Consider the following 23112-nt stretch of genomic DNA (forward strand, 5'->3'; position numbering starts at 1 on the left):
CAATGAACTATAATACATCATTGAACCTTATTTCAATATTAAAATATAATATGCAGTTGATTTCTGCATCAGTACCATCATTTATATCAACAGAAAATACAAATTAAAGGAAAAAATGTTGCAGAAAGCAAACTTAATTAAGGAAGACCAGTAGGGCACTGAAACAGACTAAAATGTAACAGTGTGTTGGATTATATACCCTTTAAAAAAAAAAATCTGCTTCATTGACCAGATTCAAAAAACTACTATGGAAATAGCACCGTTAGGATAATGCACTACACGTGCACCAACTTTCTCCATTTAGAATTGTAGCACATTCCTTTTTTTTTTTTTTTTTTGAAAAACAGAATTCATTCATAAATATAATAAATAAAAAAGAAGAAAAAAAAAACACCCTACACATTGCATCACACTTAAAAAAAAAAAAGACATCATAAAGTACTTCACTATACAAGCAGTGAACAACAAAACACACTGATGTGCAGAGTCCGTGTCAGTGTTAGATGCATTTGGAAGCTGCTCCTCTGGTTTAATAATTTAAAAAAACAAAACAAAACAAAAAAAAAACCAAAAGTGGCACGCTTTAATAGCAGAACAAGGTCAATGCGTTGTTCAAGGAAAATCTCAGTGGGAACTCGCCCGGTTCCTTATTAAACAGAGCTGCACAAGCTGGTTTTTTAACCTTTCAGCATAGTTGTCATGCAACTCTTACCTGTTCTTTTTGCTTGTTTAAAAAAAAAATAAAAAATCATAGCCCTATCTCAAATGAACTGGGGTCACTTTTCTATCTACAAGCAGAGAGAGAGAGAGAGAGAGAGGGGGGGCCTTTCTCAGTACAGAATGAGAAGAAAGTTTATGAAAAGAAGGCCGACGAAAAAGTTCGGCGACCAACATTTTTCACTTCAGCTCGACACAGCAAGCGGGACTTAACCCGGGAGATTTATACTTGCCTAGCGAGCATGCGAAGCTAAAATAACTTGGCTCTTTCTTTTAGCGTGGTTACGATCCCTTGACTCCCACATCGGTAGAAAGAAACAGGTGTTCGCGAACCATGGGGAAACGTCAAATGAACCGCCGGGCAGCTGTTTTTCCACCAACCCACAGGTTTTACAATCAAAATGTCCCTCTGCGAGGAATACATGAAAGCAGCACATCATTCCTCACAGTTCACTGTGGAAAAGCTCCTTGGCTATGCTTTGTTTTCCCTTGGGAACAGTTTTTTTTTTTCCCCCCTTTTACAAAAATACTGTGCGCGCGGGTAGTTCTGGTTTCATTCTATGTCAAGCATTTTTATTAGAGATAGACTGAAACAACACAATCAGAAATAATGGCCATAATCAAAAGCTCTTTGCTCCTGGGAAGGGTTTGGATGTTCTTATTCTGTCTAAGCTGTGTTTGTTTCTCTCATTCTGTATGTACTCAAGGATTTTTATGTATGTACATTTTTGTAAACCGCTTTCTCGGTATTTCAATTTATTAAAATACTGAAATAAATCCAGGTAAAAAAAAAAAAAAGTCTCCAAAATATTTAGGATTTTTTTTTTTTTCCACCTGCAATATTCTCAGATTTTTTTTTCCAGTTTTGGATCACAATGGCCAATTATCTGCCTGAGTAAATACCCACCGCCCTTTTTTTTTTTTTTTTTTTAATGATGCTAATCCAAAATTGTGAATTTTCAGTCCATCTCTAATTCTATTTACTGAATAATAGGTAAGGCATGTACTTCGAAACAAAATATTTCTTCACCAAAAAGGTGGTGGATGGGTGGAACAGCCTCCCAGTGGCATAAAAAAAATCAGTAAAAGAATTCAAAAGGCCTGGGATGTGTGCAAGGAACAAAAAAACCTCAAAAAAACCCCCCAGACATTAGATGTGTGTCTGTGGCACTGCAACAGGAAGGCGATGCAGCCGACTAGGCGGGCCTTACCATCTCCATCTGCCAGCCTATTCTATGTTTTGTTTCTCCTCTTCCAGGACCAGAATGCAGCCAGATGTTTCCATTCAGGGCTGGGGGGCCATTTATTTTTGCTCGTGATCTTTACTGGAAGACAACAGGTCTTCCCCCTGCACCCTTTTCAAGCTCCTTCCAAGGGAACGTGCAATGCAAGGAAACCGCGGGACAGTCCCCTTCAAACTGTCCGCTCACCCGGGCTATTGCTCCTCCTCTTATTTTCTATTCTGTTTGTCCCAAACTATTTTGGCTCACATTTTAAAAGATGCAGGGTGACTGCGTCCTTAACACAGAAACATGATGGCAGCAAATAGTACAGACTAGATAGTACAAGGCCTATCTAGTCTGCTCAGCGCTACAATCCCCTACCCCCTCCCTCACACCCTTATGTTATCGGCACACAATTTGAACTCTAATCTTAAAACCCTGTTGTTTAAAATACATAGGATGCCACATTCCCATAACCTCAATTCCTTTCTACATTTTCGGAAGCGTTTGTGTCACTCAACAGTGAAAACTCGGCTGTAAATGGGGATGGGACGGGACACGGAAGAGAAAGAGAAAGGGAAAGCTCCGACTCAGTTGAAAGGAATATTACAGAAGAAAATAAGTGCATTGTCATTCGGTGGCAACACAACTGCATGTTCCCAAAGTGCTGAACACCGGGAAACCCTAGTAAGCACCCAAGGAAATCCAATCGATCAGCGTGGATCATGGTACACTTTCCCCAAAATACGGTCTTTAAAATGTGCCATGTTAGGCATGTTTACTGTCAGCAGGATGCTGCTAAACTGCATTCGACTGACGCAGCAGGGAATCTGTCGCTTGTACCATCACAACACACTTGACTCGGGGGCCTAATCTACTAAGCATCTTCCCGTCAGACACAGAATGGGGAGAAAAGCCTTGGTAACCGACAGCCCTGGTCTCCTTTTATTTTTTTTTGCAGCTAGCACATCAAACAGCACAAAGTGATTTGCAAATCTTCAGAAACCAATTTTTTAGGGCAACAAGAGGGGACTGGTAAATGAAGGTCACTCTTGAGGCAAGAAGGGTGAGCGGAAGTGCCGTACAAAACAGTCCTAGGGTCCAGTCCATGCCATATTGCACATCGGCTCAAAGGAAGGGGGTGTCTTTTTTTTTTCTGCAGATAAAAGAAAATTGGTTCTTACCTGATAATTTTCGTTCCTGTAGTATCACGGATCAGTCCAGACCACGGGTTATGCCTCCCTTCCAGCAGGTGGAGACAGAGAAAAACTTGAGAGGCACCCTCACTTAACCTGGTATGCCTCCTGCATCCCTTCAGTGTATAGAGTATCAATGCAGAATAAGACTAGCAATGAATCAAGCTAGAACAGAACTATAAAAACAAACATATAAAAATGTAACCTGTAGCTTTCTTTCTTAGTATGCTGCAATAACCTGAATATGCACGTGCGGACTTTACAGAGCCCCCTGATACCCACTCCTAGTCTTTGGGCGGGCGTCTGGACTGATCCCTGGTACTACAGGGATGAAAATTATCAAGTAAGAACCAATTTTATTTTCCCTGTACATTCCTGGATCAGTCCAGACCATGGGATGTACCAAAGCTGCCCTAAACCGGGTGGGAACTCGCGAGTACCGCGCGCAGCATGCCACTGCCAAAATCTCCGGGCGCCTGAACATCCAATTGGTAGTGGCGAGCAAATGTGTGGAGCTTCTTCCAAGTAGCAGCTCTGCAAATCTCCTGAGGCGATACCAATTGGCATTCGGCCCAAGAAGCTGCTTGAGAGCGAATAGAATGGGCCTTCAGGCCCTCAGGACATGTTGTCCTTTACAAATGTATGCAGACGAAATTGCTTCTCTCAACCAGCGGGCAATCGTCGTTTTAGAAGCCTTGTGACCTCTCCTGGGACCGCTCCAAAGGACAAACAAATGATCTGAGAGTCTGAAAGAATTTGTGACTTCCAAGCAGCTAACAAAGAACGTCGAACATCTAGCCGTCGAAGCTCTTGTGCTTGTGGAACATCGTTCGATAAATTAGGAAAAGCCAGGAGCTCAACTGACTGACTTAAATGGAAGGACGTGACCACCTTCGGCAAAAAAGACAGAACAGTTCTAAGGGAAACCCCCGACTCCGAAATTGTCAAAAAAGGTTCCCTATAAGAGAGAGCCTGTAACTCTGACACTCTACGAGCTGAGCATATAACCACCAAAAAGACCATTTTCAGCGTGAGATCTTTCAGTGTCATCATTTTAAGGGGCTCAAACAGCGGATTACACAATACGCGAAAAACCAAATTAAGACTCCATGACGGACATACCAGACGAATGGGAGGCTTCACATGCCTTACTCCTCTGAGGAAACGCACCACATCTGGATGCGACGCCACCGAGCTACCAACCAGAGTGCCTAGGGCTGCTACCTGTACCCGGAGGGAGTTAAAAGACAAGCTCTTGGCTAAACAATTTTGTAAAAAGGCTAACATATGAGCAATCATAGCATGTCTGGGGAGAATCTCTCACTCACGACACCATGTCTCAAACACTCTCCACACCCTAACATACGAGAAAGAGGTAGATGTTTTTCTGGCTTGTTACAGCGTAGTGATAACTTCCTCAGAGTACCCTTTCTTCCTCAATCTCCTCTTTTCAAAAGACAGGCCGCTAGACAAAAGCGATCTGCCTGGTCGAAATATATAGGACCTTGACGAAGAAGATGTGGAAGATGCCCGAGCCTTAGAGGGCCGTCCACCGCCAGATTGATTAGATCCGCAAACCATGGACGTCGGGGCCACTCGGCATCTACTAGGATTACACTCCCTGGGTGGACCTCTTTCCTGCGAAGCACCTTGCCCACCAAAGGCCAAGGAGGGAACATGTACAGGAGAACCGATGTGAGCCAGGGAAGTACTAGCGCATCGACCCCCCTCTGCGCCAGGATCCCTTCTGTGACTGAAGAAGCGATGAGCTTTGGCATTGTCCCGTGTCGCCATCAAGTCCAAGTGGGGAGTCCCCAACCTGCGAGAAATGAGATTCATTGCTCGGTCCGAGAGCTCCCACTCTCTGGGATCTATGCGCCGCCGACTTAGGAAGTCCGCTTGTATGTTGTCCTTCCCAGCGATGTGAGATGCAGCTAGCATCACAAGATTTTGTTCCACTCAAACCATGAGCAGCTCCGCCTCGTCTTCTACGGCTTGGCTTCTGGTGCCTCCTTGACGGTTGATGTAGGCCACCGTCGTCACATTGTCAGAGAGAACGGAAACCACCTGATGGCTTAATTGGGGGATAAAGTATTGCAAGGCCAAGTGAACCACTCTGGTCTCCAGGCGATTGATCGATCATCCGGACTCCTCCGGGGACCAGGTGCCCTATACTGAAAGATACTGGCAAACAGCTCCCAGCCGGAGAGACTGGCATCCATGGTCATCACTATCCAATTCGGGACTTCCAGATTCATCCCTCGAGACAGGTTGCGTGGGCAAAGCCACCACCCAAGACTGGACCTGGCATGATCAGTGAGCGGCAGAGGGAATTGAAAATTCTCTGACTTGGGATCCCAGCGGGAAAGCAATGCTCATTGTAATGGTCTCATATGAGCAAAAGCCCAGGGAACGACCTCCAGAGTAGATGCCATTGAGCCGAAAACTTGAAGGTAGTCTCAGGCCTTGGTCAATGGAAGGGCCAACAAGCGACAAACTTGCCCCATCAATTTGTGCATTCGATCCATCGGGAGAAAAACATTCCCAATAGCAGTGTCGAACTGGGCTCCCAGAAATTCCAATGTCTGAGAAGGGACAAAGTTGCTTTTGGCCTGATTGATTACCCATCCGAGAGATTCCAAGAGAGCGGTCACCTTGTGGATGGCCTCCACACAGCAATCTCTCGACTTCGCCCTGATGAGCCAATCGTCCAGGTAGGGATGAATGAGAAGGCCTTGTCTCCGGAGGGACGCCACCACAACCACCATGACCTTGGTGAACATACGGGGGGGCGGTCGCGAGACCAAATGGTAGTGCGCAGAATTGGTAATGCATTCCCAGGACCATAAAGCGAAGGAACATTTGCTGATCCTCATGAATGGGAATGTGCAAGTAGGCCTCCATCAGATCCAGAGAGGCCAGGAATTCGCCCTTGTATACCACCACAATGGCAGAACTCAGAGTCTCCATGCGAAAGAGCGGCACCTCCATGTTTACCTTCTTGAGGTCCAAAATTGATCGGAAGACAGAACGCAAACCGCCTGATAGTAAATGGAGTACCTCCCTTTCCTCCAGTGTTCTGAGGTGACCGGTTTTACAGCTCCGAGAGCCAGGAGACGGTTGAGAGTTTGACGAACAATCTGCTGTTTGACCTTGGGTCCACATGGAGATATTAAGTAGAAATCTTGGAGAGGTCGAGCAAATTCCAAAGCGTAGCCTCGTTCTATTACGCTTAGCACCCACTGATCTGAAGTAATTCTGGTCCACGCCTCGTAAAACTGGGATAGGCGACCCCCAACCCGAAGGATCGAGGAATGGACCGGACCCATCTCTTTGTGTAGTCTTGGAGGCGAGAGAGGAGGAAGAATCACCCTCCCGGGAGGTTCTGCGTCCACGAAAGGACGGGGGGTCCAGGCTTGGCTTCTGGCCAACGGTTGTCGCTGCCCGTCCGCTTGTTGCCTGTGAGGTAGGTTGTGCAGTGTTGGTCATGATGAGGGCATTGATCATGAAGTGGTCGAACCAGGGTATTGGGGTGATTTCCGGTGGGTTGGGTATTGTTATTTGAGTGTTAACAAAGATGAGGTCAAGGGTATGACCTGCTTTTGTGTGGGTTCGGTGATGATTTGACTAAAACCTAGGGCTTTGAGGGTGTCTAACAATATCTCGCAGGCTGGGGTGGTCGGGCGAGCATCTACTTGGAGATTAAAATCTCCAAGTATAATGGTGGGAAGTTCAGTTTTGATATTGTCAGTGAAGAATTCAATGATAGGTGAAGGGTCATGTTCAATTATGCCTGGGGGGGTGTAGACGAGGCAGATCTGTAGGGAATAGGATTTGAACAGCGCTATTTCTAGTTTGGGAGGGGGATGTGAGGTTTGTAGTTTGAGGCTAAGGCTTTTTTTGGCCGCTAGGAGTAGTCCTCCACCTCTGTTTTTTGGCCTTGGTACAGAGAGGATGTCGTAAGTTTACGAAACCTCCGTTGACCCCAAAAACGAGAGCGGGAGGAAGTGAACCCTCTGGAGGACGTCGGTCTGTCCTCTGGTAACTTGTGAACTTTTTTCTCCCCCAGGGACTTTATCATCTGCTCCAAATCATCACCAAAGAAAAAACCACCTTTAAATGGAATAGCCCCAAGCTGCGCCTTGGATGAAACATCCGCTGACCAGTTCTGGAGTCACAAAAGACGCCTTGCCGACACTACCGATGACATGATGCAAGAGGAAGCGTGGAGCAGGTCATACAGTGCATCCGCTCCATATGCCATTGCAGCCTCAAATCGTTCCGCCTGCTCTGACTCTCCCGGAGGAAGATCTCTAGATGTCAGTAATTGCTGAACCCAGTGCAGGCTCGCCCGCAGCATATAACTGCTACATATCGCCGCCCGGATACCCAGGGCAGACACTTCAAAGATGCGCTTAAGCAGGACTTCCAGCTTGCGGTCCTGAAGATCCTTGAGAGCCACCAAACCTATGACTGGAATAGTGGTCCACTTGACAACAGCCGAAACTGAAGCATCTACCTTAGGGTACCGCAGGAGCTCCAGAGACTCATCTAATAACGGATAAATCTTATCCATGGCCCGACCAACCCGCAAACCAGCATCCGGAGCATCCCACTCTCTGGTCATCAGCTGCTGAAGCATGGGATGGAAAGAAAAAGCCCGGGTCGGCGTTCGCAAACCCGCCATGACTGGGTACACCAAGTCCTGCAGAGGAGCATGCGGGGGAGCTCCACTCCGAGCTCAGAAAGAACTGCAGGAATGAGGGGTTCTAATTCCTCTCTCTGGAACAGATGGACCACCTTAGGATCATCTCCATTCAAGGGGGTCTGTTGCCCCTGCTCTTCATCCAATCCCCCTCCAGTGGGGGGAAAGGAGAGGCCCCCGCATCTGTAGCCGCACTGCCCGGAACCTCCGGAGCGGCTGTGCCTCCTGAAGCCAAAGCGCCTATTAACTTTGCGACCCGTAGAGACGCGGGCACATCCGAGTGCTTGGCTACCTTGGGGGACAGTCCCTGCGCAGGTCTCGCCGGCAAAGCACACCTTGCGGAGACCTGGAAGCCAAAAAGGCTTTATGCATAAGGAGGACAAAATCTAAAGAAAAAGAATTAGAATCAACATCATCTCCCCCTGAGATATCAGGGTCCTCCTGGAAAAATTCCTGGTCCTGATCAAGAGTATCATCAGGACTGGCAGGGACCGGTGACAGTGCTGGGGGAAGCTCCCCCGCCCCCATAGCTCTTGCCTGAGCTTCAGCAAAGGTGTTTTAGATGGCTGCCATCCCTGCACTGAGGGGAAATGGGTCAGCCCGAGGCTCCCGTGGAGCAAATCGTTTTTGAGCCCCTCGGGACTTAGCAAATGCTGCAGACACAGAAAAAGAGCTGCCTTCCCCTCGGGAGCAAATATCGGCCTGGGAAAGCCGCACAGACGATTCTCCACATGCCGCACATAAAGATGGCCGTGGCATCGTGGAGGGGGGGAAAAACAGCCCAAAACACGGCGAAACTCGTCAAAAATGCAGCGATTCGGACGGGGCGGGGTCCTAGATTGCAGGCCACCAAAAAAGAACAATTTTCTAAAATTTCGATTTTTTTTTTTTTTCCCCCCCAAACGCTTGAGGATTGGCACAAGGGAAGAGAGGGACAGGACCACCGGTAATCTCTTCCCCAGCTCCTTACCTGACTGGAGCCCCGTGGAGTTACCAACCCCAGCTCCAATAACCTGCTACCAGAGAGGATGACCCCGCAGGATCTAACAACCCCCCGGGAGTATTGGGATATGCTCCCTGCTGCAGAAAAACTTTTTTTTTTTTTTTTTAAACTTGCTCGATTCAAAACTTTATACAGCTAGTTCACTCTTAGTTATTTCAAGGGATAGCCTACACCCCAGAAACAGGGCAAGACTGCAGGGTTTGTACCATCTCCATCTGCTGGAGACAGAGAAATACTGAAGGCATGCAGGAGGCACACCAGGTTAAGTGAGGGTGCCTTTCAAGTTTTTCTCTGTCTCCACCTGCTGGAAGGGAGGCATAACCCCATGGTCTGGACTGATCCGGGTATGTACAGGGAACACCAATATCTGCAACAGGCCTGACACTCCCAGGGCATGTAAGAACGGATTTCAGAAACCTTTAAGCGCGATTGGGAGTCAACACCTAAGATTTAATGCAAAGCACAGCATTCATGCAGAGTGCAGAAAGCCAGAGGAACAGTAACTGATGGGGAATGAGATGAGGTACCGATAAGTATCCGATAGGAGCGGGACAGAGGGATCTTGGGGGAGGCCAGGGGGGGAATCATATGGAAAGTTTGCCAGTGGGCCAAGGCAGTGAAATGCTGGGATGCACAGGAGAAAAACAGCAATAGTAAGTTCTCTTGATAAGTCTCTGATGAGATCACGTCTAAATAACTGTATCAAGATCTGAAGGATCTGTAAAGGGAGAGAGCCAGAGTGGAGTCAATCCAGAATAAGGCTATCAAAAGGCCTATGCGTTTAGACCTGAAGAACTAATTCTCCAGAAGAAAAGGGGTGACATTACAGAGAGACTTTCAAATGCCTCAATGGTATAATTCATAGGAGGCAAATATTTTTCAGTGGCAAGGAAGTTTGAGAAAAAAAAAAAAAAGGGAAATCATAGGCAGCTGTAGGAGTAACGTAAGGGAAGGGTGACAGCTGCATGCAGAGGAGGTAGTGGGGTTAAAACCAGGTACTGGAGTTCATGAAGATGCGGGGTAAGCACAGATGATCCTTTGGAACCGGGAAGGCGCGGGCAGAGGTGATGGTGAAACAGGACAGTATTGCAAGTAGGTTGGGAAAATGAGCTCTGTTTCTGCCTAGCTAGGGCCCTGAGAGGAGCTCGCCTCCTTTTTAAGAATGATGTTAATGATTTCGCCCTCATGGTCTTTCATGTGATCCATTAAATGTTCTTTGCTGGTGGATTCAAACCCACAAATGCAACAGCAGAAAAGCAGGACACAGTATTCCATACCAGGACGTGGCTGACTTGAGGTTTTATCTACATCGCATGAGGTATTCCTTGTTGGGCTAAGTCTCTGGCTTCCATCGGGAGCTGCAGCCTCATTAGTAGTCTGATTAAGCATCTCCGAAAACGGCACTAGATTTTCTGAACTTCCAAAGATGGGATCCGCTTTTTCATCCACAACTTCTAATAAAGTGTTGTCTTGGAGTTCCTCTTGAACCCTAAAATAAAAACAAATCGGGAAAGGATAACTATAGAACATAAATAACAAATCAGAGTCGGGTTGGCAACTTCATTAAAAAACAAGACACGCCGTATTGAGTTCTAATGAACATTTTAAACCTTAACCATACAAAAATCACCCACCTACTGCTCTGAGATATTGCATCATTTATAGCCTTGTTTACTTGTTCATAATTGTAGTTTTGGTCACTTGCATGTTTCCACATGTGGGACTTCAGCGACGGAGGGTGGCTGCATACGTACCCACAGAGGCAGCATCTGAAAAACGGATGAGGAAGAAGGGGGTGCCAAGTTACAGGGAGAAAGGACAGGGCAAACATTTAGAATTCCTCAGTACTGAGACCAATCTACTCTGCGTACACATTTCACTGCTATTTTGAGTCCCAAAGTCAACAACATACAATGGCTAACCGGGCTAGCTGGAGAGAGAAGGAGCGAGTAATTCGTAATGACCGTGTAAGGTGTCCAAGGGCACGAGGCTTTGGAGAAAAAAAACAAAAAAAACAGCTGCCTGGAATTGCTTTAATTCCTGATCATGTGCTGGGCGAACGACTGATAGGAGGCAAACCACCACCACCACTTTATTTAACGAGTACCCCGAAAGGTCTCTGACAAAGGTGCAGGTCCTACAGCCCTCAGGGAAGGAGCGAGCCCTGGCGGCTGCTGTCACACCAGAGGCCGGCTCACGAGCGCCGCCTGTGCCTGGCTCTGGAGGGAGCTGCTTGGGCTTTGCCTCTTGGCAGGAGACTTTCATTGGGGGGGGGGGGGGGGGAAGGGATAAAAAAACGGGCAAAACCCCGGCGGTATTCTGCGGAGGGAGGCTCGCGGCATTCTTGGATCGCCGGAGCCAGAAGCTGCCAGGTGAATAAACAGAATCATTTAAATAATAAAAAAAAAAAAAAAAAAAAGATTGAAAGAAGCAAAGAGATTGTGTGGTGGTTCAGGGCGGAAAGGTGGCTGTACCTTAACCAATTTTGGGCAAAAGCAAAGGTTCTATAAAACCATAACGTATGCATTGTGAACCAAGGCGATGGTACTCCAACCAAACATCGGTATATAAGACTGTATAAATAAATAAATAAATAAATACTGCTGCTTACCAAATAACTATTTTTGCTGTTAAATCACTGTGTTATCACTAGATGCTTAATAAAAAAATAAAAAAATAAAAGGTGGGGAGAAATGGGGGGTGGATAAGGGAGGTAGAAATAGAAAAGGAATAAATAAGTGACATTCACGTTTAGGTGACTCATCGGATCTGCTACTTGTATTGTAACTTACTGAAACTGTGCTGGAATTTGTCATTGTGCAATAAAAATGCTGGAAGATAAAAAAAATAAAAATAAAAAAGCGGTTCTCTAAAAACAGGCCCCGCGGGACACTCCCAGACTAATTCCCCACCAAACATCCCAGCCAAAGCAACAAGGCAACAGGCAACGTCCCGAATTTCTGCCTGCTGCGTACTTGTACTGCTCCATGAGCTGCACTGCCTGGTGCTCCTCAGGGTGGCGTCTCATGTGGCACTTCAAGCTGTTCATGTTGGTTGTAGCAAAGTCACAAACTCGACACCTATTAAAAAAAACAAAAAAAAAACCAATAATAAATGCAGGCTGAGAGAGTTCCATAGAAAGGTCTTTCGACACAGACATTTCTCATGCACAGGACGGACTAGCACGCTGCTTATATTATCCAATCGGATGAAGAGATTAGTTTGAATACGCTTCATGCACCGTGGACCTATTTCTTTTTTTTTTTTTTTTCCCCTCTACCTGGCAGTTTCCTGGCCATTGCAGTGATGGTCTGGGGCTGGGTGAGGCCATGCCCAAGGGCTCCTTCTGGACCCTGCAATCATGAGCCGGGAAGCTGGCCACTAGGGGGTCACCTTGGAATGATGCCCATGACTCCTCCCTCCCCCTCCAGTGGGCCGGGAGCACGGCCTCGGCAGTATCCCCCCCGGCTGACTCGGAGAGTGGACGATCCGACTCAGGAGGAAATGGAGGGGAAGAGATCGAACTGGGAAAGTTTTACGTTGCAGGACACAACACTGCCCCCTCCTGAGCCACCAGATCGGCTCGGATGGGCCTATTTCTAAATAATGTGTAGTGCATGAACTTCAGCTCTTAAATCTAATAAATAGAATGATCTCGTGTAACAAAAAATGGGAAACCCAAACATCTACTTAATAAGCAATAAATAATGGGCAGCGGTAACCCTTGACTTGCTTAAAGTGATGCTACATGGATGGTGCTGAATGAAGCTAGAGGGGCCATTTCAAACCATCTCGGGGCAGAAGAAATCTAAAGCTGATGCCCACTGACCGACCTCTAAAACAATCCCGTCAAAGTAAACCAGGAAAAATGCCGTTTCAAAGCCGTTTCCACAGAAATCTCCTACATAGTGTGATTGCATGAGCCAGTATCCAAAACAAAGACTGGAATTTCTAAAAGGCACGGTTCAGGGACCTTTAGGTCACATTGCTTACAATTAGATCCTTCACAGGGGTTAAATGAAATTCAAGAAAAAAATCTACGGTGGGATAATTAAGAAATGACATCATCGGGACACAACACAAGGGTTACCGGATGATGGTCCACCCGATGAAGAAAATCCGAGATTACGAAAATTTATAAAGCAAACGTGGACCTGTTTATCTGCGTCATAAGAGCATCTTTGACAGACGGGCAGGTCAGTTGCATGAGCGCTCGTTTCTAATTCAAAGCGTTTGGCCCTTGGCCACTTATGAAAGGCTCCACATTTTCCCCTTTGCTGTCCCTTTCAGAGCCAATACAGTGGGACCAGGAACAGGAGCAAACAGAATCAAGTGTAAAGACTACACTGCCACTGCCAGCTTACGCCTGGGAGTGGAATTCCTCTCCTGAACTCATTTTCCTGCCCTCAGACACTTGCTCTTCCCACTCAGCGCGGACTAATTCGTTTCCCCCCCCCCCACCATGAACAGGTTTTAATGCATGCAAGCTGGCTATGCGTGTGCAGCCGGTGGCTTAGCGCACGCTCCCGGCTTTGGAAAAGTGCTGCAAACGTGTCGGGAGCAAAGTTAATGCCGTCCCCAGAAAAAAACAAAACAAAAAAAATCCAAACCAGCATTTTAATTATCACATTCGACTATGCTAAGTCTGCAGATCTTGAATGGCACCTCAATCTGTTCTGTGGTTTATTTGCTGAAACCCGAGGTCACCGACAGACAGATACGATATCTCCATTCTTCCTTCGTTGGGGGAGAGGGGAGGAGAACTAATCGATTCGGTGAAGGTAATACACTTTATGGGCCTTACTCGAGAAAGAAACTTTCCATAGGCAGGGAATGGAAATAGTGCTTTTTGAACAAGGCCCCTCTTCTTACGTATTCAGCAATCCGCTCTTAAGGATGCAAGAATTCACCTGTGAAATATAGGCCATTTGGCAGCAATTACATTACCCTTAAGTCAACAAACTAGAAAGTCTGCAAGCAATTTATAAGCCAGGAAAAATCGATCAATATATTTATGTGCTTACCTGTATGGCTTATCTGAGTTGTGGATCCTTCTGTGATTTCGTACGCCAACATACGTTGCGCTGGTGTAGTCGCAAACATCACACCTATACAGCTTCTGGACTGAAGACTTATTCCCTGTTGAGCGAGCATTGACCAGAGGTTAGGGGAAAATGTTTGCAGGTTTATCAGAGTCACAAAGGTTAAGACACATCTAACTCAATCGAATGAGCTGCAATAGATACTTTTTATTCATTCTTTCTGCAGCAGGTTTACACCTCCTGTTTTGGCAATATTCATCACAACACTGGGTCCCCCCATGGGTTCCAGTACCGGAAAGGTTCTCAGTCCTGACTCATGGGCCAAGAAGGGACCGCGCTCAGCTCAGGAGCTTACACTCAACCTTAGCCAAAGGGCCAAGAAGCAATGTAATACATGTCTTCATAACCCCAAATATAGCTCGCTTAACCAGATGGCAAAATCGCAAAAACAGCCCAACAGCAACATGATGCTATATTCATGCTCTTTGAAACAGCAGCTAACCAGAGGTACAAATGAGGGAAAACAGCAAGCCACGAAGGGAAATGTAATCATTACCTTATTTTTATAGGTGTTCATTCAAGAAGGCTTGATGGGGGGGCCGGGGGGGGGCATGCCCATTTGGGTCCAAATTTCAACAGGCAAACCAGCAAAAGGATTGCCCTGAATATTAGGAGGCACCAGTCGGGGAGCTTGCTTAGTTGAACATGATAGCTTAAACCTTTTGGTGATTCCACCGTCCTGTTCCTGGGGCTTCCCTGTGCTTTTGGAATCTGGACCTTGCCACCAGTGTTAGCAGACATTACACAGGTTTCATGTTCTAAGTTGTTCCTGTATACGTTAAACTCGCTTCTGTAGATGAAACTGAATGAGCTTACAGTATCTGGAACAGAAGTTGTATATGTGGAATGTCGATGTACAGTTAACGGGTAAACATGCCACTGCCACATATGTAGACCCAGTGGGCATACACAGCTATTACGTGTTCTTAGTTCTTAAAAGAAGGTGAGATGAGTGGCAATCAAAAGTTAAGAGCGTGCAAATGTTATTTGGTAGCCTAGATGAAAGAACTGATCTTCTCAGTTGACGAATGTTCATAAAGGAAAATTGGTTCTTACCTGCTAACTTTTGTTCCTGGAATACCACAGATCAGTCCAGATGCCTGGGTTTTGCATCTCCTCCAGCAGATGGAGGCAGAGAATAAACACTTTTCTGACACTGTTACATAACCTAGAATATCACCTGCAGTCCTTCCGTATTGACCTGTACCCAAAACAAGTTGAAAGCAACTCTAAAACTTAACTCGCCTTCTAACTCAAGCAGGGGAAAGGTGAAGTCCTCAACCGGAGCCCTTAATCACCAACAGAGATTTGAAACCTTCTAACCCCAACAATAACAGTAAATGCACACCTTTTTCATGATACACACATTCAGAAGAGAGATCGGTCTTTCTAATAAAAGGCGGGATTCTGGACTGATCTGGGGTATTCCAGGAACGAAAATTAGCAGGTAAGAACCAATTTTTCTTTCCTGTTCATATCCCAGATCAGTCCAGAAGCCTGGGATGTGCCCAAACTACCGTAAACCGGGCAGGAACCCGAAAGACTGGTTCGCAGCACATTCTCCCCAAATTGTGACTCCTCCGGTGCCTGAATATCCAGGTTGGTAACGTCTACTGAAAGTGTGAAGTGAAAACCATGTTACCGCCCAACATATCTCCTGCGGAGAAACCGACTGACACTCCTCCCAGAAAGCAGGCTGTGCCCAAGTAGAACGTGGGATCTCTGGAATCGGCCATCCTTTACAAATATACGCTGATACTATTGCTTCTTTTAGCCATCGCAGATGGTAGCTTTTGATGCCTTATATTCTTTCTTTGCACTACTAAACAGCATGAAGATGATCAGATCTCCTAAAACCATTGGTAAACTGAGATACCGCAACAAAATCTGCTAGACATCCACATTTTGAAATGCGGGGAGCTCCACCGTCTGACTAAGGTGAAACGGAGAGACAATTTTCGGTAAAAAGGAAGGCACTGTTGGCAACGATACCACATCATTCGATATTTCTAGGAAAGGAGTCCTATACGGTAGGGCCTGAAGTCCAGAAATCCTTCTGGCTAAACACATCGCCACTAGGAAAACTGGCTTCAGAGTAAGATCCTTCAGTGATGCCTGCCTCAAGGGCTCAAAGGGAACTCAAAAGACTAAGGACCAAATTAAGATTCCTTGAAGAGCACATCTTGCGAACCAGATGACGCAAATGCTTCACAACTCTAAGAAAATGCATGATATCTGGATGCGAATCCAGCGGCACCCCACAAATCTTACCTCAACAACAGCCTAAAGCTGCTTAAGGTGTAAGTACCTTGATACAATTGGTCATGAACTACTTCGCTAAATGACTACGTCTAATGATATATTGTAACCAAACCTTTGACGGCACCTGTTAGAATGTACTATAGTGCCTACATGTAAACCGTTGTGATGGTATATAACTTAGCAACGGTATAGAAAAGTTTTTAAATAAATAAATATAAGCCAAGCCCTTCATCAGACTCCTCTGTAAGAAGGCCAAAATATGAGACACTGATGTGCGCCTAGGGTCCAACCCTTTGTCAAGACATCACGTCTCAAACATTCTCCATACTCCAACGTATGCTAGGGAAGTCGATGGTCTCCTGGCTTGAAGTAAAGTAGTAATGACCACTTTGGAGTATCCTTTCAACCGCAAACATTTCCTTTCAGAAGCCAGGCTGCGAGACAAACGAGATCTGCCTGATCCGAGAACACTGGCCCTTGGCGAAGAAGCCCCTGCAAATGACCTAACCGTAGGGATCTGTCAACTGCTAGATGTACCAGATTTGCAAACCATGGCCATTCCGGAGCCACTAGAATCACTCTTCTCTGGTAACCCTTGATATGTTGCCACACCCTGCCTACCAGAGGCCATGGGGGAAAGACATATAGCAGTGTCATTATTGGCCAAAGAAGAACCAGAGCGTCAAGATCCTCGGATCTGACTTCTTGCCTGTGACTGAAGAACCAATTTTGCTTCGGCATTCTGATGCATAGCCTAAGTTTTAAGATATCATCAGGTCCAGCTGAGGAGATCCCCACCTGGCCTGTATGAGTTCCCATTCTCCAGGATCCAACTCCTGCTGGCTGAGATAATCCGCCCAGACAATGTCTGGGTCTTAAGCTCTGCTTCCCCCCTCCAAGCTGTACTCTCCCTGTTCAATGTACTTTCTTTTTACAAGTTATATGTAAAGCGATATGATGTTCTCACGAATACCGGTATAAAAAAAAGTGTTAAATAAATAAATAAATAAATGCTACTATCGTTGCATTGTCCAACAAGACTCGCACCGCAGTGGGGAAACCTAGACGTAAAGGAGACTAGCCTCACCAGAGAAAGTACATTAAAAAAAAAAAAAAGTCAGCTGGATGGTTTACTCTGTGAGAAATGTAAGTAGCCTACTATTTTACAGGGGTACATAAGAAATGCCATATTGGGTGAGACCAAGGGTCCATCAAGCCCAGTATCCTGTTTCCAACAGTGGCCAATCAAAGCCACATGTACCTAGCAAGTAGCCAAACATTAGATAGATCACAAGCTACTTCTGCTGCTTATTAATTACCCTAATAGCAGTTTATGGATTTAACCTCTAGGAACTTATCCAAACCTTTTTTAAACCCAGTAACACTAACTGCACTAACCACATCCTCTGGCAATGAATTCCAGAGTTTAACTATGCGCCGAGTGAAAAAGAATTTTCTTTGATTTGTTTTAAATGAGCTACTTGCTAACTTCATGGACTGCCCCCCTGGTCCTATTATCTGAGAGAGTAAATAACAGCCGTTCCATGCCCGTTATCATTTTGATCACTCTTCTCTGCACTTTCTCCAGTGCAGCTATATCCTTTTTGAGATGCGGCGACCAGAATTGCAGAGTATTCAAGGTGCGGTCTTCACCATGGAGCGATACAGAGGCATCATGACATCCTCCGTTTTACTTTCCATTCCCTCTGGTGCTCAGGTACTGCAAGCCATGCTGGTTTTCACACCGAATATGCATGAGATGCAGCTGCACGCACTGCCTCCACTGCATGCGGCTACATCATCATGCATGCTCATTGTGGATACCGTGTGCAACTCATGGACCGGAAGTGCCTACCCTTGCACTAGTAGGAACCTGCTGTACAGCTTGCTATAATGTAATTCTACTCCTTTAACTTCCTTAAGTAAATGTAAGAAGAAAACTTTTGTAGACTACATCAATTCATGCAGATGGTATTAGTGTTCTAACTTGGACATTTTGTACAGAAACAAATGCTGTCCTAAAACAGGATGTCTTTTAGACAGTTTCAGGGGGGGGGGGGGGGGGGGGTCACAAATTCTTTTGGCAGATCTCTGTGATGTAGTAGTTCCCGCATAACCTTTGATTAGAAAAGAATTGTTTTGTTAAAATACGATTTCAGTGTCAACCACTATAACAGAATTAAAAACGTATACAGAAAACCGACTGTAATCAACGGAGTGCTACGGTACAACTCAAAATTCCAGTTGGGGGTGGCTTGATGGCTCAGGGGCAGTGATGTGTACAAGTTCTGGTTTTTGCTCCTCAGATTGGCTAAGAATGGGGACAAACGGCGCACTGGATGGTGGTAGCAGCAGCACCTTCCCATGTCACAGCCCCAGCTAGGGGGCGGTGTCCCCTTCTGATGACACAGGCAGCTAAGCCAACCTGTCCCTCGGTAACGACGCGCACGTGCGCACACCGGCGTTCACCTTCCCCGAATGCGCACAGACGTGGAGGTGCCAGATCTCCTCCTCGCAGCTATGGTTGTGAGGACTGAGCCCTGGTGCCCAGCATGGGGATACTCTTGATTTAAAGCTCGCGGACTCTTCGTCCAGGCTATCAAGTAAGAGTGACGCCTACTGGCTGGCTTAGGAGCTGGAGGATTGCTACTGCAATGGCTGGGCTAGACAGAAAGGATAAACTACTGGGCCCCTCAAAAAAAATTTCCTATCAGAATTTCATGGCTGTCTCCCTGTGCTTCAGTCTCCCAGCTGTAATTAGGCACCAAAGGTTTACTTTGAATATAGGCTCTTCATGAATAGTATTCTTATATTACTAACTTACAAGCAGTTTCGATGTATCAATGCTAGCGAACCTAAGCCTTAAATGCAATTCCCACTATGAAGTATTTGTGTGTCACAGTTTTAAAAAAAATCCTTGAATACTGTATATGACTCACAAACCACCATTCAGGATCTGCGCTTTCAACAACGCCACTCACAAGGATTCTCACTCCTTAAACAGCGATACTTATCCTTCCCGTGGCCCTGTTCTCTTTGTGCCTTTAGAGCATCAGGCGTTTGTCCAATTAGTGGCAATACATATTCCTGGTGGTAAAAGCAAGTTTGCTTACCATAAACGGTGTTTCTGTAGATATCAGGATGAACTAGCCATGCTATCTGGGCTGTCCCCTGACGGCCCAAGGTGGGAACTTCTCTCAGAATGTTCAGAGTTGTGCTCCTGTGGTGGCCCTTCCTGCGCGACTGCCTGCATCGCCTCAGTTGATTAGAAAGCAAAGAGAAGTGGCACCCCACAAGGAAGAATAAGTGCAGGCAGAAGGATGGAGACTGCCCAGGGAGGAGGGTGGGAATGCATGGCTAATTCATCCTTGCTATCTCCGGAAAACACCGTTTTCCCCTGCAGATAAGCAGGCTGAATTAGCCATGCTGAGTGGGAGTCCCCAGCCAGGGAATACGAAGCACAGTGTCAGGTCTGTCTAGAAATATCGTTGCATTTGTGGATAGGTTAACAATAGTCTATGCATCGGATCCCTGTGAGTGGTGGACAGTCTTAAAAGCCAGTGGCGTAATGCAGTATTTCCTGCCCCATAGATGCATCTGAACTGGTGTGCTGTTGAAGGCAGTAGTGAGATTTATTTATTTTTTATTTATTTAGTTTTATATACCGACAACCGTTTGCACATCGTGCCGGTTTACAGATAACTTACAACCAGATTATATGTAGGCAAAGCCTTTACAAGGAACAGTATGTAACATAAACATAGTAACAGATAATAACTAGGTAACTAGGGGAGGGAGGGGTGGGGATGATCGAGACAGAGGGGGGAGCAGGGGGAGGGTAAGACAGATACAAGAGGAAAAAATATGTACAGGGAATATGTACAGGGGATATGTACAGGGAATCAATGGGCAAGTGATATGTACATAGGTTTTATACGAGTATTGTATAAGCGCATAAACAACAGTGAAGGAGGTGAGAGGATGTGTACGGGTTCTACTAAGTGATAAATTATTATGTGCAGGATGTTACATGAGGGGTTTGTGTTTATTTCGAGGGGGAGGTGTAGGTACTGTGGTGGGGGTGTTGGTACAAGATGGAAGTTGGGTTAGGGTGTTGGTGGGTGACGATGATGCTTGGGGGTATGCTTGGAGGAAGAGCCAGGTTTTGAGTTTCTTTTTGAAGGTGGGTGTGGAGGTTTCGGTGCGAAGGTCAAGAGGCATGGAGTTCCATAGGGATGGGCCTGCGAGGGAGATGGCCCTATTAGTGGTGGAGATGAGTCTTGTGGATTTTATGGAGGGGGGAATAAGGGTTCCGCGGAGGGAGGAGCGGGTAGGTCTTGTGGAGGTACGAGGGATGAAAGGTGGGTTTAGCCAGTTGTAATGTTCGTTAGTAATACTTTTGTGGATGAGGGTAAGGGTCTTATATATGATTCGTGAGTGGATGGGAAGCCAATGGAGATTAATGAGGGTGGGGGTGATGTGATCTTTCTTGTTGACATTGGTGAGGATGCGTGCAGTAGCGTTTTGAAGAAGTTGGAGAGGTCTGATATGGGTGGCAGGGAGTCCAAGCAGGAGTGCGTTACAGTAATCTATTTTTGAAAAAATTAGGGATTGGAGAACTGTGCGGAAATCGTGGAAGTAGAGAAGGAGTTTGAGTTTTTTGAGGGTTTGGAGTTTGAAATAGCAGCTGCTAAGGATAGATTTGATATATGGTGTGAACGTATGCAGCGAGGACCAAAGTAGCTGCTTTACATATGCCCTGAATCAGCACATTACGAAGATGGGCAATTGAGGTAGCTACAGCTCTTAGCTGATGTGCTCTGACCCTTGACTCTAGGTGTTCCGATCTAGTAGCAGAAGTGGATACATTGGGTAAGCCAATTGGCTAGCATTCGTTTGGTTACCAGCAACCCTGGAGTATTCAGGCTGAAGGAGAGGAATAGCTGTGAGGGCCCATTAAATGCTTGAGACCTTTGTTTATAATATGCTAGCGTTCTCTTGCAATCCAGTGTGTGTAGCAGACTTTCCCATCTAGAGGCATGCGGTCTGGGAAAGAAGGTTGGCAATGTTATTGTTTGATTTAGATGAAAAGATGAGACCACCTTCAGAAGGAAGGATGGATGGGTCCTTAAAGTGACTTTGACATGGTAGAATTGCAGGTAAGGCAGGTAGTGTACTAGCGCTTGAATCTCGCTGACTTGCCTTGCTGAGGCTATTGCTACTAGGAATAATACCTTCTACGTGAGGAACTTCAGTGAAGAGGATTGCATTGGCTCGAAAGGCGGAAGCATGAGTGATTCTAAGATCAGGTTTATGTCCCAAGGAATGGCTGGTCATGAAATCGGAGGGCAGAGTTTCAAGGCACCCCAGGTGAAACGAGATATTAAGGGGTGCGTGGATATGGAAGTCCCTTGAACTGAAGGATGGTACGCCACTATGGTGCTGAGGTGTACTCTGATGGATGAAACCGCCAGGCCAGAAGCGTACAACAAATGCAGGTATTTAAATAACTGTTCCGGAGAGGATCCGAAGGGGTTGAGCAATACTGACATGCACCAATGGAGGTATCTGTGCCATTTGCGCACGTAATTTTTTCTTGTGGATAGCTTCCTTGAAGAAATAAGAATGTCCTGAATTTCCCTTGAAACAGGAAGATGACTCAGTACCTCCCTTTCAATCTCCATGCTGTCAAATGAAGCAAGTCCTGCATAGGATGAAGTAGTGTCCCATCTTCCTGAGATAGGAGGTCCGCTCTGTCTTGAAGAAGGACTAGCACGAGGTAGGTGTACCACAGATGTCTGGGCCACGCTGGTGCTACGAAGATGAGAGCTGACTCTTCTGCGATGCACTTTTGAATTAGTGAGATCGGGGGGGGGGGGGGGGGGGTGTTGGAACACGTACAGCAGGCTCCCCTTCCACATAAGTAGAAAAGCATCCCGAGCTACTCTCAGATTGTTCGGGTACAGACAGCAAACGTCTGGCAGCTTCGTGTTGCATTCGGTAGAGAACAGATCTATGTGGGGCATCCCCCATCTGCTGAAAAGGGAGAACGCCACTTTCTGATGAAGTTGCCACTCGTGGGGGTGAAAGATTTTGCTGAGCCTGTCTGCTTCTGTGTTCTTGATCCCTGGTAGGTAAGTCCCTTGCAACTTATGGAGTGGGCTAGCGCCCACTCCAGTGTTAGGACCAATTCCCTGCACACCATCCTGGAACTGGATCCATTTTCTTTGTTTATATACAACATGGCTACTTGACCATGACTGACTTGTTTTGCAGAAGGCGTGAGAAGGTGCGGATGGCGTACCGTATGGCCCACAGCTCCAACAAGTTTATCTGGAATATTTTCTCAGTGGGGGCCAAAGGCCTTGCATCTTGTAGTGCAGAACATATGCACCCCATCCTTTCATGGATGCATCCATTGTTAGACCAATCTGATGCGTCCAGAAAGGAGCACCCGATTGTAGGATCTTGGGCAACAGCCACCAGTCCAAGTCTGCAACCATTGGTCGAGTTAGGGTTACCCTCCTTGACACAGGATGGAAGCGTTGAGACCACTGAGATTTTAGACTCCACTGAATTTGGCGCATGTGAAGGCGAGTATGGGGAACTATATACAGTGCCGCCACCATATGTCCCAATATCGTGAGAACTTGATGAGCTGTGGGACTTGATAGACTTCTCAGTGTTGAAGCCAGATCCCAGAAGGTTTGAATCCTGTCTGGTAGAAAGGCTTTGCAAAGATTTGTGTTTATGATCGCACCTATGAATTGCAGAGTTTGAGAAGGGTCGAGATAGGACTTCTTGTAATTGATAATGAAGCCTAGGTTTCTAGGCAGGTTATAGTTTGAATCTGATGGGCACGGATCAGTTTTGGACTCAGAGCTACCAGCAGCCAATCATCCAG

The 23112-nt window shown here is 46.2% G+C and overlaps 1 protein-coding gene across 1 annotated transcript in view; it reads right to left on the reverse strand.

The window, feature by feature from the left end:
• Positions 1-1629: 1629 nt before the first annotated feature.
• The window catches only part of ZNF507 (zinc finger protein 507), a 33228-nt gene continuing 11745 nt past the window's right edge, over positions 1630-23112 (reverse strand). The window contains exons 4-7 of the mRNA XM_029608431.1: positions 13869-13983; positions 11820-11924; positions 10479-10613; positions 1630-10333 (exon numbers count right to left, since the gene is read on the reverse strand). Of these exons, the coding sequence (XP_029464291.1) occupies positions 9967-10333; positions 10479-10613; positions 11820-11924; positions 13869-13983 (722 nt within the window). The 3' untranslated portion in view covers positions 1630-9966. The remainder of the gene's footprint in view (positions 10334-10478; positions 10614-11819; positions 11925-13868; positions 13984-23112) is intronic.

Source organism: Rhinatrema bivittatum, chromosome 7, assembly GCF_901001135.1.
Source record: "Rhinatrema bivittatum chromosome 7, aRhiBiv1.1, whole genome shotgun sequence".
NCBI lineage: Eukaryota > Metazoa > Chordata > Amphibia > Gymnophiona > Rhinatrematidae > Rhinatrema > Rhinatrema bivittatum.